The sequence below is a fragment of the Pan paniscus genome, chromosome 2 (genome assembly GCF_029289425.2).
Source record: "Pan paniscus chromosome 2, NHGRI_mPanPan1-v2.0_pri, whole genome shotgun sequence".
NCBI lineage: Eukaryota > Metazoa > Chordata > Mammalia > Primates > Hominidae > Pan > Pan paniscus.
The window spans coordinates 192,322,447-192,338,384 of record NC_085926.1 but is presented as its reverse complement, the minus strand read 5'-3'; the positions used below and the strand labels follow the sequence as shown (position 1 = coordinate 192,338,384).

The following is a 15,938-nucleotide window of genomic DNA, read 5'->3' as shown; positions in this document are numbered from 1 at the left end:
TGTCGCCCAGGCTGGAGTGCAGTGGCATGATCTCGGCTCACTGCAACCTCCACCTCCCGGGTTCAAGCAATTCTCCTGCCTCAGCCTCCCAAGTAGCTGGGATTACAGGCGTGTGCCACCATGCCTGGCTAAGTTTTTGTATTCTTAGTAGAGATGGGGTTTCACCATCTGGCCAGACTGGTATCGAACTCCTGACCTCGCGATCCACCCATTGTGGCCTCCCAAAGTGCTGGGATTGCAGGTGTGAGCCACCGTGCCCAGCCAATCTAATGCTTTTTCTGCAGCTATTGAAATGGTCACACAGTTTTTCTCCCTGAAGAATGTGATGAATTATAGCTGATCAGTATTCAAATATTGAACTAACTTTGCATTTCTAGAATAAATTCAGTTTGGTCATGATGCACACTCTTTGAAATTTGGATTTAGGTTGCTATGATTTTGTTTTGGATTTTTGCCTCTGCATGAATGAGATCAGATTTAATTTTCTTTTCTTGTATGTTACGGACAGGTTTGATCTTAAAGTTATATAACTTAAACTTACAAAGTTTGTGAAATGAGTATTCCATTGCAGGGACTTTTTAGTAATTTGTTTAGTCCTGTTTTGCTGGATATTTAGGTTGGTTCCAGTGTTTTGCTATTAGAAACAATGTGGTATTGTAAGGAGAATGGTGTGAACCCGGGAGGCGGAGCTTGCAGTGAGCCAAGATCATACCACTGCACTCCAGGCTGGGCGACAGAGCGAGACTCCGTCTCAAAAAAAAAAAAAAAAAAAAAAAAAAAAAAAAAAGAAACAATGTGGTATTGTAAATCCTTGCACACTTCAGTTACAGACAAATATATGTTTATAGGATAAATATGCAAAAGTGGAATTGCTTGGTCTGAGGGTATCTATAAATTTAATTTTCATAAATTCTGCATTATTGAACTTTGAAGATGTTCCAGGTTGTAGTCTTACCAGCAGTGTATGTCTGTTTCCCTGCATATTTCATTGAGGGGTTTAGATAAGCACTTACAGTAAAAGAAGAAAACAAAATGCATTATATTTCTCTCCTGGTGCACATGTCTTCTGTTTCACAACCAACTTTTTCTTGAAATAGTACCACATTCAGCTCACCTCCCACACATTCGTCAACTAGTCTGGCATCTTCCCCTGCCAATCTACTGAAACGGCCCTCAGCAAGGCCGTTAGCCTCTTACTTGTTAAGTCCAATGGACTTTTCTCCCTAATGTATTTTTTTCCAGTCTTACTTGACTCCCCAGCAGTATTTGACGAGTTAGCCATGTCATCATTCTTAAGATACTCTCTTCTGAAATTTTGTGATGCTTTGCTGTCTTTTGGCCTTTTCTTAGCTCTGACTCTCCAGTCTCATTTTCCACTTTGGCTCCACTCCCTCTGCCCATTCCTTAAATGTTAGGGTTCCTTACATTTCTGTTCTTATTCCTCTGGTCACTCAATACATTCTGGTGATATCCCCTAGAGTCATGGCTTCACCTGTAATCACCATCTATATGTTAAAGGCTCCCAACCTTTATACCCTGAGCCTACCTCACTACTAAGCTTTAGACCTGCAAATACACTGATATATTGACTGTTACTTGGGTGTTCCACTCAACAGATCCCTCAATTTCAACATTTTAAGAACTAAGCTCATCATGTTCTCCTTCAACCCTTTTTCTTCTCTGTTTCTTGGTACCACTATTTATTCAAGTCAGAAGTGTGCATGCTTGTGTAAATGCGTGTGTGTCTATTTATCTGTGCCTTTTCTTCCTCTTTCCGTAGCCAGCCATTTGTTAGATTCTTTCAGTTTTCTTATTATAAACCTTTCTGTCTTTACTACTATCCCATTTTTTAGGCCTTAGAAATTAATCAGATTTTAAAGTGAACACTTAGATTGTTTTTTCTTAACTTCATCTATATAGTTCTTTTATGAATTTGTCTTTATAATTGAGTTTTGACCAGTACTTCGTTATTAGATTGGTACCTCTTTTTTTTTTTTAAAGGCAGGGTCTTCTGTCACCCACGCTGGAGTACAGTGGCAGGATCTCGGCTCACTGCAGCCTCCGCTTCCCAGGCTCAAGTGATTCTCGTGGCTCAGCCTTTTGAGTAGCTGGGATTATAGGCATGCACCACCTCGCCTGGCTAATTTTTGTATTTTTAGTAGAGACGAGATTTTGCCATGTTGCCCAGGCTAGGCTCAAACTCCTAGCCTCAAGTGATCTGCCCACCTCTGCCTCCCAAGATGTTGGGATCACAGGCATGAGCCACTGTGCCTGGCTGGTACCTCATTCTTTAAAGATGGGTTTTTATTTTAAAAATAGAAACTGTTAGACATTCATGATCTAGTAGAGCATGGGCTTTTGAATCTGAGTGAACAGGATTTGACTCTAACCTCAGTCACTTAATATTTTCTTTAACCTTGAGTTGCTTAAACTTTGAGTTTTATCATCTGAAAGTGAATATAATATATACCCCGGGGCATTGTTGAGGATTAAGTAGATAATGTATATGAAGGTGTTTGGTACATCATAGCAATTCAATAAATTTAGAAATTATGATACAGTGCTATAATATTGACTACATACAACAATTTTAACTTTAAAATGTTTTTGCATTACAGATAGTGTGTGTACCATATCAGTGGCGTGTAACTATGCTCATCATTGTTCTTGTCAATGCCTTTGTGTCTATCACAGTGGAGGTAAGCACTTCCATAGTCAAATGGCTACCATGTTGCTTTGGAATTCTTGGGTGATTTAATGGTAAATGGGAGAAGAGGGCAGGTAATATAATGGAAAGCCACAGAGTCTCAGTTTCATCTCAGGCAAATTCATTTAGCCTTCTCTTGTGAACTTTTCCATGAATTGATAGTGGTCATATTAAGGGAGGTGACTTAGTTGCACTCACACAGATAGGAGAAAATAAGCAATGTGATAATAAAAATTAATGACGAGTAGAAAGGGGAGAAGTTTGGGGCCTCGGTGGCCCATGAAACTGATGAACCAGTGATTGTGAAATCAGAGTTGGCATGTGCCACCTGTGTTTTGTGATGTACAGTAAAATCTCCCATTTAAGGGAGGAGGGAAGGGGTAGGGCCATTCTCCAGGAAACATAGTGAATATTAATAGCAAGAGAGTTTAATGAAAGTATAAAATAATAATCGTTATGGACTTACCTAATTTCAGCATTGATTACTGGAACATCCTCCTTGGTATTTGCTTTTGAGTGACCTCTAGAGGTCTTAAGTACCCTTTGATTCACTGTATATTGTGTAGTTACCCTCCCGTTAGGATTGCCTTTAGGTTAGCGTCTCTAAAAGGAGGTAGCAAGTTCTCACTGGTGGCTTATTAATAAGCTTTTGTCTGCTCTCTGAACTACTATCATAATTGACTCTTACAGTAACTATAAAAATGGAAGAGAGAGATACAGTTGTGATTTTTAAGTTAAGAGTTTCATAGCACAGGCTTTTGGATTAAAATAAAGGTAATTTTTTTGAGAAATATATATGCATATATTTTAGTGATAATAGCTCTGGTCTTAGAAATTACACTTAATTTCAATTACCCCCTAAAAGATGACTTGGTATTTAAATTTGGGATATGATGGGCAGCATGGATATTATGGTACTGACTTTTTGAAGTTGCCCATTGAAATGTGATTTTTTTTCTATTTTATGGGTGCTAGGAAGCACATGTAAGATACTATATTCTTAAAATGTTTCTTTTTCTACAGTATAAGTTCATCTTTTCACAGAAATGTTACTTATTCTTACTACCTAAAGAATGGTTTGTGTTGGATGCTGATGAAATTATATATCTATAGATATGGATATAGAATTAGTACTAGATATTCGATGAAAATAACCATTGTGAAGAAAGACTTCAAATTACATAAGCATCATTTTAATATGGGAAAGACCTATTTATACAAAAGCCATATTTCATGGAAAATTTAGAAGTCTCATTTTATCAAGAATTTTATGATGATTTGTATTTGTTACAAAAGTCCTATCATTCTTGATCATTTGGTAGTATTAACTGAAATTCCATATATGAAAATCAAAATATGTTTTTCATCAATTATGCAGCATGTGTGATTTTTTAAAAAGGTGCACGTTAATAAAAAATGACTTAGTCATTATTAATTCTTAACTCACTGGAATATCTCTCAGAACTTCTTCCTTGACATGGTCCTTTGGAAAGTTGTGTTCAATCGAGACAAACAAGGAGAGTATCGGTTCAGCACCACACAGCCACCGCAGGTTGGAACTCAGCACTTCCTGTCAATTCTTGCTGTCTCTCTAGGCTCTCTGCTTGTGTACTCTGTATTCTCTAGCGTGTTCTTGTTCTGTTATGTGTTATTCTCTAGCGTGTTCTTGTTCTATTACGTGTTCCTTCAGCCTTTTTCTCTGTGCTTGGCATTTCATTTCTTATAAGAAGTCCTAGAAAATTCATGGCAAACATTTGTTAGAGGCTTTTCAAGATCAGAAATTTCATAAGTCTCCTTTCCATTCCAATCCTGATCTTCTATTTGTGTAAAAGTCTTGTCCTCAAAGGTGAGAGTTAATTTTTCCATTTCAATCTACTATAAATTTTATGTTTTTGTTTTTCATGAGTCCCCTTAGAAGCTAAATGAGATTTATATAAACAAAGTTTGCAATGAAAACTGTTTCTTCTTGGATCAGAGTCCAAAGGCCAAAATTTTGAAGAATTATTTCTGATTTCTTGTCAGTTACTGTCCCTTAATTTGGAGTGGCTTTTTGGCTTTCCCCAGCATTGTATACCTTATTATTCAGAAGATGATATCCTTTTTTCATACAAACCGTGGTTTAGGACATTTGACTTTTTGGGTCTGTTAAATAGCCTGTCATTTGAAAGGTATTGCAAGTTCTGTGGTAAAGAGAGAAGAGAAACAGAAGAATAAAACCCATTTCCTAGTGTTAGGATGTTGAAGTGTAGCTCTTGATGCAGATACAGATTGGACTTATTTTTTAAACCCATCCTATGAATCAGAGCTCTTTGAGGCAGCTTTTTAGGCATAGAGAATTTGATAAAATCTCACCCCTTCATTGCCGTACCCATTTTTCTTTAGAGATGGGTGATGTGCTTTACAGATAGGAGCTCTGAGTCTTTCACTCAGCCTTGAGCCACAGGAAGCTGGTGGAGTTGAAGAGGACTCCCTGGCATTTTTGAGTTGGGTTACCCACTTAGTTTTAGCCAACTTTTACCTAAGTGGTAACTTCCTGAGCTTTATTTTGGTCATCCAGCAGGCCTGATGTCCTGGTGTAATGCCACAGGCTTGCTTTCTAAGAGGGCCTGCAGAGTACCATTTCCGTTTTCTAATGCTTTGTGGTGAATAATGATGGAATGCAGTCAGCCTCAATTTTTTTTTTTCCTGAAAGCAGTGTAATACCAGTTGTCCCTAGTAGTGCGTATGACTAGGGTTGTACAAGGGGCTCAAGTCCTTTAGCAAAATCTCATCTGTGTATACACACACACAGACACAGACACACACACACACACCCCCCAACACCCCAACCCTCCCACCCCCATATATATAGTTACCTCACTGCATTACTTCAGAAGGTTATCTTTGGCTTATGTAATCAACTCTCATGTGAAATATTCGTATTGTATTCCTAGGCCTAGGAAAACATTCAGATTTTTCATATTCTCCCAAGAGATCTCTGACTATTGATCTGAACAAGAAATTGCATGTTTTGAAGGGGAGTAACCCTGGTTTAGCTGAAAGTAGGCATTATAAGGCCCCTTAAAAATATTTGGATTGGAAGACTCTCCTTGCTTTTCAACCAAAATTAAATGATAGAAAATTCTTTTTTTGGTCTCTGTTTTCTAAAAAATTATTAGGAAATATCTGCCCTTCTCTTTTTGTGAGACCAGGGTCTCACTCTGTCACCCAGGCTGGAGTGCAGTGGCGTGATCATGGCTCACTGTAGCCTCGAGCTCCTCAGGCTCAGATGATCCTCCCACCTCAGCCTCCCGGGTAGCTGGCATTAGAGGTGCATGCCACCATGCCCGGCAACTTTTGTTTGTTTGTTTTGTAGAGATAGGGTTTCACCATGTTGCTGGGTAGATGGAACTACAGGTGCATGCCATCCCAGGCCCAGCAGTTTTTTTTTTTTTTTTTTTTTTTGCAGAGAGGAGGTTTTGCCATGTTGCCCAGGCTGGTCTCAAATTCCTGGGCTCAAGCCATCTGCCTGCCTCGGCCTCCCAAAGTGCTGGGATTACAGGCGTGAGCCACCACGCTTGGCCTGCCCTTCTAATTTTTAGAAGTTTGTGTTTCTACCTCTGAAGTGTTCATGGGAGAGTGAAGGTAGAGAGTGGTCCAGAGCAGGTGGGCCCCAGCACACCCTGTGTGTCAACTGATTCTGAGAATCATCAAATAGACAAGAATTTAAGTCTTCCGTTTCTGTGGTCATGATTAAGGTGCATTTTTTAAAGACTTAAAAACTTACTGGCTTTAGGAAAGAGAGTTCTTATAACCTCCCAGCACAAAGTGACATACTTTCATTCTCTGCTACTTCTGTGTAGTGTTGCTTCACTGTTAATGTTTGTGGCTCTTCAAGAGCCAGTCTTTAGTTAATCATATTACCATAAGGCCGTGGTTCTCAATTGGAGGTGATTTCCCCAGGGGACATTTGGCAGTGTCTGGAGGCATTTTTGGTTGTCACAGTTGGCAGCCCCGGGTGTTAATACTTACTCTCTGACCAAAAAAAAAAAATTCTTTACGTCAGTGATTATCAAGCAAGACTATTCATCAGAAATGCTTTGAATTCTACCCTTGACCTACTGAATGGAAATCTTCGGTGGAGACCCCCATCATCTGTGGTTTTCTATAAAGCAACCCTGTTTCAGGAGATCTGTGTCGTATCTTCTCTTTAGAAGCTTTGTGCCTAGCTTGTGTCTGGTAAACTGAGGGCACTTAGTAGTGGAACTAGAATCATACTACCTGTAATTTGATTATGCCTGAGGATTTGTGCCCAATTTATGTTTTCTTACTTGGTGAAAAATCCAAAAAAGTAGTTTGTATGGTGTAGTGGTAGTCTTTATGCCACTTAGAATATTATTTGAGCTTATGTAGACAGAATGTTAATTCTGATTTTCTGTGTTTGTTTTATATTCAGGATTGGTATGGAAGAAGACTTATGAAAACCACAGCGCCATTATAACATTTTTTCCTTCAAGCATGGCATTCTGTTTTATATACTGCCCATGAAAACATTTCCTAAAAGACATTGCTAAGCGTAAACTTGACATTTTTGAAAGTTCTTCTTAGTTTCTCTGCTAAACTATGCATGGTAGCCTCTTTCCTTCTCTGAGGGGGTGAATTTGGTCACTGAAGCACTCCTTTCAGAAACAAACTGAAAGATCCAGTTGCTATAGCTACTGTGTTCTGCTTTAGGGACTTGTGCCATAGAGGTTTTGGAGAGACCCACATGCTCCTTCTGTGCCCCCGATGCCGTTTCATGGCCTTTGCGTTACACAGTACTTGCCTTTCTCCCTTCACCATCATCATCTCCCCGCTGGCTGATTTCTCATTCCAGCATGCCTGTAGCACCTTTTATTTTCTCTTCCAGTGAATTATATTGTGTTTGAGAATGTGTGTGGTATGTTTGTGTTTCTAAACTAACAAACCTATGCTTGCATGTAGTGTACTTTTTGTGTATGATACTTGGGGGAGGTAGGGGTACAGGAACAAAATGTTTCCAATTATGGTACAGTAGGGGGATCCTTAGTGTTCCTCATGACTTTTTAAAAATTGTGACAGGTGTACACTGTTTGTAATAGGGTTGTGAGGATATTTTTCAATGCATAAAAAGAATCCTATTCAGTTATTGTTCTATTTGCAAATAAATTAATTTTAATTTTATTGGTTGACTTACTTTCCACAAGTAGGGAACAATGAATTGAGATATGTGTGTGTTTGGCTTTCCTTAACTCAGCTTGCTACGCATTGCCCTTCAACCTGGCAGACTCTTTGGACAGACAAGTCCTATTATGTTTCTGCTTTTTTAAAAAAAGTCACAGTCAACATTAGTTTATTTCCTGTGGTAATCTAACAGTGCTACTTAAAAGTGACAGCTTTCGGCCAGGTGCGGTGGCTTATGCCTGTAATCCCACCAGCACTTTGGGAGGCTGAGGTGGGTGGATCACGAGGTCAGGAGATCGAGACCATCTTGGCCAACATGGTGAAACCCCGTCTCTACTAAAATACAAAAAATTAGCCGGGCATGGTGGCACGTGCCTGTAATCCCAGCTACTTGGGAGGCTGAGGCAGGAGAATCGCTTGAACCCGGGAGACAGTGGTTGCAGTGAGCTTAGATCACGCCACTGCACTCCAGCCTGGCGACAGAGCAAGACTCCGTCTCAAAAAAAAAAAAAAAAAAAAGGTGACAGCTTTCGAATTGATTTAGGAACAGTGGTTTGTTTCCCACAATTAGATTGACAAATGACACCTTGGGAGAAAAGTAAGATCCAAGTAGTAAACTGTCATCTCAGATGAAATATTACATTTGTTGTGTGCCTATACTGGAAAGGCATTATCTGTTATTTTGGATCACCTGAAGAATCCTATACATAGTGACTTCTGTACCTTAATGCTAAATATTTTCCTGTGGACTTTTTTTTTAAGGTGATGCTGATATAACTCTCTTTAGTTATGACAGTAAAAAGGCTAGTAGGCGAGTAATCTTCAGACTTTCTCTGCCCCCACCCCCGAATGCCACATAGCTTACTTTTGTCCACCGTTTTTGCCTTTAAATTCTTGGTAGCAGTGCAGCTGATTGTGTTTTGTTGACAGGCTTAAGCTAGCAGACCTTTAACATTGAGAGCGGTGAGTCACTGTTTACCGTGCCCTCAGCGGGGCCAGGGAGGAGCGGGAGAGAGTAGTAGCTTCCTGATGGTTGTTTCAACTGGATGAGAAAGAGCTACCAAGTGAATATGAAAAAGCTTTAAGAGCTTTAATTTTAAAGTATTTTTGCTCTTCTCCATTGGCCAATTTAGAAACATGTTTCAAAATACATCTATAGCTAACTTGCCTTTTTAAATCATGAAGCATTTTGGGTAACATTAGAATATGTAGCTCAGTTATGTTCTACTCTACTTTGTGAGATTACTGCATTTAGAGCTAGTTGTAGCCTGGTTTATATGTTGATTGGCAAAACAAAATGACCTGGAATTTAAATTTCATTTTGGAGAAGCAACAGCCAAAATCATTACGAAGTGGCTGTTCTTTAGAAGTAAATATAACTACTACGAGTCCTGGTGTAGTCATTTATATTTATTTCAAATTTCAATTGAGACAAATTCTGAGGGCCCTTTTCAGCCCTCTATTGAGTTTACATTTCTATGCATTAACCAGGGACTCTGCTTTCTTGTTCTCCAAGGATCATTTATCTAAGGCCAAATTCACTAAAAACATCAGGATTGATCAGAAGGATTTCAGTGACAGCAGAGCTTTTTGCAATGAAATAATACTAAGCAATAGTACTTGTTTTATACCCCTTTCCAGTCGTGGAGCACCAACGGAAACCATCATTATAAAACAGTATTGTTTTTTATATTAGTAAGGATGAGGTTTTAAAAGACGTAATTGACATTAAACATGATTGAAGCCCTAATTTTGACCAAACGATATTTACTTCATGTTTTGAGAGATGATATTAACAGTAACAAGGATACTTGTACACGGCTTTCTTCCAAAAATGATCATGCGGCTAAGTTGCCAGGAGCAATAGTACCAAAAGATAGTTTGGGACAGAATGTGAAGATTTTCAAATTAAATATTAAAAATGTTTTCTCTTTCTGAATGGCTTAAAGTTCTTCTTAATACATTAGATATTCTGTGGTAAAGAATCCATATCTGCAAGTTATTTAAAATGTATTAGTACACAAGAGTATAGGTATATAAAACTAAATGAAGTAAATCATATTGATTATACCCCCCAAAAAAATCTAATCTAAAGAATAATCAGTTCCTAAATAATTGAAAGCTGCCCTTACAAAATAAAACAAAAGAACACACATTTCATTGTGTTGCCCAGGCTGGTCTCGAACTCCTGGGCTCAAGCAATCCTCCCACCTCGACCTCCCAAAATGCTGGGATCTCGGACATGAGCCACCACGCCCGGCCAAAGCTGCCTTTTTTTAACATGGATTTTTTTTTTCCCCCATTTGTTGTGCTCAGAAGTCATTTCCTCTTATTTTTCTCTGCTAATGTGTGCTTTAACAAACCTGTTTAAAACGACAAGCCTTTAATCAACTGGGGTGTTTTGTTTTGTTTTTTTCTTATTTTCTTAGGAGTCAGTGGATCGGTGGGGAAAATGCTGCTTACCCTGGGCCCTGGGCTGTAGAAAGAAGACACCAAAGGCAAAGTACATGTATCTGGCGCAGGAGCTCTTGGTTGATCCAGAATGGCCACCAAAACCTCAGACAACCACAGAAGCTAAAGCTTTAGTTAAGGAGAATGGATCATGTCAAATCATCACCATAACGTAGCAGTGAATCAGTCTCAGTGGTATTGCTGATAGCAGTATTCAGGAATGTGTGATTTTAGGAGTTTCTGATCCTGTGTGTCAGAATGGCACTAGTTCAGTTTATGTCCCTTCTGATATAGTAGCTTATTTGACAGCTTTGCTCTTCCTTAAAATAAAAACAGAAAAATATATCGTCCTAACAGTTAAATTAACAATCAATCCATAAAGTCCTATATCTTCATTCAGTAACCCAAATATTACATACATTTCCAGAATTTTCTTGATTGTTACTCAGTGCTATTCTTTATACTGGGTACAGGAGAAGTTTGGTGTTTGGTGGTTTTTCAACATCAGTTTCTGAGACCAGTTTACCTCTTCACATTTATGCTCACAACCCTCTTGTTAGAGAAGTCTGTGTTTATATACAGGCTCTAAGTTTGTGATTGATAAAAAGAAAATGAGTGTTAATTAGCCTCCAGTGAAAATATACTGAAAGCCTGTTTTCATTTGATTCCAGTGTTTCTTCCAAAGAATTGTGTATAAACATATGCCAATTCCCTATGATGGTCTAGAGTTAGGAATGAGTGTTTATGGTGTTGCTTATAGAACAACTCAGGTAATCTCCATTTCTGGTTTTATATTTTCTGTACAAACTGCCTGGGTTTTATTTTTCTAATCAGCAAGGTGCTTCACTGCCTTCTTGAGACGCCTCTCAAAGCTCTTAAGTGGCTGCTGTGCTATGTGTGGTGTCGGCAGTCTCATTTGCTTCTGTTAAATGTTGTAGAACCTTTTTCACTAGGAAATAAGATTCATTTCTTTCGGCAGTAGATGTAGATTCATCTTTTAACGTTTCTTCAAATTTGTTTCTGTCGGGCTTTGTGTTATTTTAAATGGTTTTTTAAAATTTTCTTCTATGTTTTCAATTACCTAAAGACATAGGATAATAGTTTTTTTAAGTTAGAATTTTACCTCATAAAATTTTTTGAGGTTTGACGTATGTCTCTGTCTTATCAATAATGAGGCTTAAAAAATACTGGATTTGAATGGCTGCCGTTTTTTCAAAGCAATATGAATTTGATGAGTTTGTTTTATGCCATTAGGTGGCGCCAGAGGTCAGAACATGTCTATTTTGAATTGGATCGTTACAAATGAGCATATTTGATGCGGAAATTTCTGGGAGAAAAAAAATTGAGGAAATAAAAAATTGACATTCATTGAGCCAAAAGAGATGTGGAGAAACATTTTTCACCTTTGTGTTTGGCCTGATTAACATTTAAATTCTTGCCAAAATTAAGGTAACTTTTAAAAAACACCTTTTATAGGTGGATCCAGCAGTCTGGCAACGCCCACAGTTACCACAACACAGAAAACTGATCGTGCTATAAAATGGACGCTAAACTATGAAAACAGTGTGACATTGTTCTCTGTTCTTCCAGAGCCAGTAACATGCTTGCTCGTGCTTTCTACTTCTAGCTGATCATTCTTTTCCCAACATATATTTACAAATTTACCAAATTTTACCTAGAATTTTAGGACCAAATGGTTCTCACTCTTTATGCTGCAAAGACCTGGATGATGTTTGGTAACTATAGAAAAATAGAAATTACACTCAGGATCACTGTTACTGCTATTGCCACTGATGATTCCTGCAAAAATATAATCGAAGTTTTCCATCAAATGTATAATATGCTATTAATACACATTAGATGATAACAATTGTTCCATGAATGATTCTATGAAGCTATGCATCTTAGACCTCTTGAGCTGTGAATTAGCACTATTTTCTATAGTTACTTATTCTCTGGATCATTTTATAATTTCCATATTAATTTCAAATATGCTCGTGTTATTCTTCAGTGATTTCCACAATTGTGCATTTTATTCTTTGGTTTAAGTACTGAAGCATATAATGAAAGTAATTGCTAAGTAGCAGCTTAAAAATTCAATTATCCGATTGTATTTAACATCTTTAAGAGCATGATCATAAAGAGCTATTTTTGACACCCCCCCCCACTTTTTTAACATTTAGAGTTAATAAGGGTTTTATTTCTCTTCTGTCCATATTGTTTTCAAAGGAATGAGGTGTTTAGGTGGATGGAAAAGCATTTGTAGGAAGTTAGATTTGAATATAGACAAGGTGGGTTATTCACGTTGAGAATGTTATTTGAAGAATGCCTGTGAAGCCAGGTGTGGGTTCTACTCAGTGCCATAGATAGACTGAGTCTTCCTCGTAGGTCACCATTACATTAATTTTGATTCTGAATTTCACATTAAATTATTTGAGTTTATACAGACCTAAATTTTAAAATCTGTACATATATTATTTTGATGTATTAAGATGAATATTGCTGATTTAAATTTTATTTATGCACATACTTAAAGGACAGAAATGTCTGGGAAAGTAATTGTTAAATAATGATATGTAACTTTTTAACTTTTTAAATAAATAACAAGATTTTTAATGTGTGTCTCCCTCAGGGTTGTTTAAAGTTTTTTTTCTCCCTCAAGTATAAATAGTGGTAACTATATGTTTTGTATCTTCTAGCACCAACTGCTGTAAAGCAATGCTGCAAATAATGCTTGAATACAAGTGGCTAAGCCAACAACAGAATAAATACTTTTATAGTAGTTTTATAATCCTTAAATTCGAAAGCTTTCCAAATTGCACTTGCATCTAAACAAAACTGTTGCAGTTTTTACTCTATTTATTTTGTTCCCCATGTTTATGAAAGTCCTGCACAGTTTCAAAGGCATGGTAAATAATATATCAATGTTTATGTAGTCTGTTACAGAAACAGCTATAGATAACATTATCCAGTGAAGAGCAAAATTCAAGCTTTAGAAAATATTCATGCATGCAATTTTGACATATCTAAAAATAGGTTTTTGTATATTTATGGTGGGAGGTGGTTGGGAACTTTTAACAAAATGGGGTGTTAATTTTTGTACAGTCTGTGGGCATTTACACATTTTTAATGTATTAAAATTTGGTAATTATGTGTACATTAAATTAATAAAAGTTACTTCTAGTTATGATTTGTGAATTCCCTAAGACCTTGGATTTTTTTAAGTAACTTTATATCAGAAATGATACTGCATCTTTATATTTTTAAAATTGTATTGCTGCTCAAGAATGGTACCCTCTTGTCAAAAAGGCATACATTCATAATTGTACATTCAGCATTGTAAATAATCTTATGAAACCTTTTTTGATTGAAGCTATTCAAAATAAAAATTTTAATGAATGAAATAACACTTTTTTTCTGTGTCTTTATTCATTTGTTTGCTTTCTAGTGTCATGAATACTGCCGTTTGTGGATTTATTTTCCTGCCTAATAATACTTCCCCATTTCCTTCTTTTTTTTTTTAAAAAAAAAAACTGGATTTTGAAGGAAATAAGAACAACATTCTGCATATCATGCCGTGTGTGAGCATCCTGGGGAAACCCCGCAGGCGGATGCAATGTAGAGCCAAATGTTAAATGCGAGGAGGTCTGAGGGAAATGGTGAAATAGAAGAGTAGGGACTTATAATCTATTAATAGTTGGGAGAATCAAACCAAAAGCTAATACCATGGAGAGAGAAAATGGTTGTAAAAATCCCAGAGAAGACAGGACCTTTGTGTGTGGGTGGGAGTTGTTTCCGTGGAGCTCAGCTCCGGGAGACACGGAGCCCCTGCTAGGGAATATGTGGCTGGCTGTGGTGTGATGAATTCGGGGGGTGAGGGCCTGCCTGCCTTTAGCTCAAGTTCTTAACAGTCGCTATGGTTTGTGCGGCATGTATGATCCTGTCCCCACAGCCTGCTGGTGTGGGCACAGTTCTGCATGTCTCTCCTTCCGCTGTATCAGTGCCAAGGGACAGGGAGTCCTAGGGGCTTGAGTGAGACTGTCCGTGGTCCAAGTTGGGGTGTGGTTGCTCCCTGCTGTGCCCGGCCCACTGAGTCTCCCTCAGAGGAAAAAGGCTTATCTCACCCAGGCACAGACCTGCTTTTGAATAGCCAAGCCCCTTAAGCCAGGTAACTGTTTTACAGCAGACTTCTGACCTGGTAATGGATATAGAATCTTAAGACTTGGAAGCACTGGAGCTGTCAACTTCCTTGCTCCAAATACTTCTCATTACCTCATCAACTTGCTCAGTGGATGGACTAAGAGTGTTCCCCCACTCTGCAACTGCCATACCTACTTTTCCCTTCCTGGACAATCAAAGTGTCTTCCTAAGGGACAACATGTAGAGGCCATTCTGACTGGAGGTTTTCCTGGGGAAATAGGCTAAAGAAGGGCTACAGGAATTTGAGCCGTCGGCATCTTACTCTGTTTCACAGCTCACCTTCCCAGTCTGTCATGTTGGCTCCCTGGCATTTTCATGGGCAAGGGGGTGGGGAGGCTTTCACTCGATGTGCCTATGCATGACGGACTTACCAGGTCACCAGTGTAGCAGTTCAGGGCTCTGGAGTTGCATTCCTTGATCGGAACTGAAAGACCTCCCGCGATACCTGGCAGAGGCAGTGGCTCTTCCTTGTGGTCCAGGGCTGCGTGACTTTGAAGGTGATTTCAGTCAACCCAGCCTTTACTGGGCTCTGACTGCATTAGGCTGCATCAAAGGGGATTGGATCCCATGATTCTTTATATCTTCTGACATTAAGTCTTTGTCAGCTATAGGTGTTACAAATATCTTTAGTTTGTGGTTTATCTTTTCCCCTTTTTTATGGTGTCTTGAAGGATAGAAGTCTTAATGCAGACAGCATTATCAGTGTGTTCAAAAGACACGTAGACACGTTTTGCCTATAGACAAATGGGCAAAAGGAAACCCAGCTTTCTCAAATGAAGCACAAGTGGGCCTTAATTATGTGAAAAGGTGTTCAAGTTCATCATTAAACAGGGAAAGGAAAAGTTAAAACCATGCTGAGATATCTTTCATAGAAATGGCAAAAAGCAGGAAGTGCCACGTGTGGGCAGAGAGGAAGCACAGGAACTCTCACGAATGGCAGGTGTCATCGTAGACCAATACAACCACTTTGGAGAGCAGTTTGACGTTCCCCAGTTAAACTGAACATGTGAGCGGCCGGGCGTGGTGGCTCATGCCTGTAATCCCAGCAGTTTGGGAGGCCGAGGCGGGCGGATTGCCTGAGCTCAGGAGTTCAAGACCAGCCAGGGCAACACGGTGAAACCCCGTCTCTACTAAAATACAAAAAATTGGCCGGGCATGATGGTGTGTGCCTGTAATCCCAGCTACTTGTGAGGCTGAGGCAGGAGAATCGCTTGAACCAGGGAGCAGGAGGTTGCAGTGAGCCGAGATCGTACCACTGCACCCCAGCCTGGGCGACAGGGTCCCCCTCCCCCACCAAAAAAAAAAGAACAAGTGAGCATCCTGCAACCCAGCAATGCCATTGTTGAACAAGTTCAAAGATGTTCTTAGCCTTATTAGTCCCAAAAGGAAGAAAAAAATG

At 38.8% G+C, this 15,938-nt stretch overlaps 1 protein-coding gene across 8 annotated transcripts in view; it reads left to right on the top strand.

Annotated features, from left to right (window-relative positions):
• ATP13A3 (ATPase 13A3) overlaps positions 1–13,743 on the top strand; it is a 100,074-nt gene extending 86,331 nt beyond the window's left edge. For 6 of the 8 annotated variants that reach the window (XM_055110996.2, XM_034957920.3, XM_055110998.2 and 3 more), the window contains 3 exons: positions 2,619–2,699; positions 4,170–4,259; positions 10,318–13,743. In XM_055110996.2, coding sequence (XP_054966971.1) covers positions 2,619–2,699; positions 4,170–4,259; positions 10,318–10,515 — 369 coding nt within the window. In that variant the 3' untranslated portion in view covers positions 10,516–13,743. The remainder of the gene's footprint in view (positions 1–2,618; positions 2,700–4,169; positions 4,260–10,317) is intronic. The other 2 variants (XM_055110997.2, XM_057302000.2) reach the window with 1 other exon arrangement.
• The last annotated feature ends 2,195 nt before the right edge of the window (positions 13,744–15,938 follow it).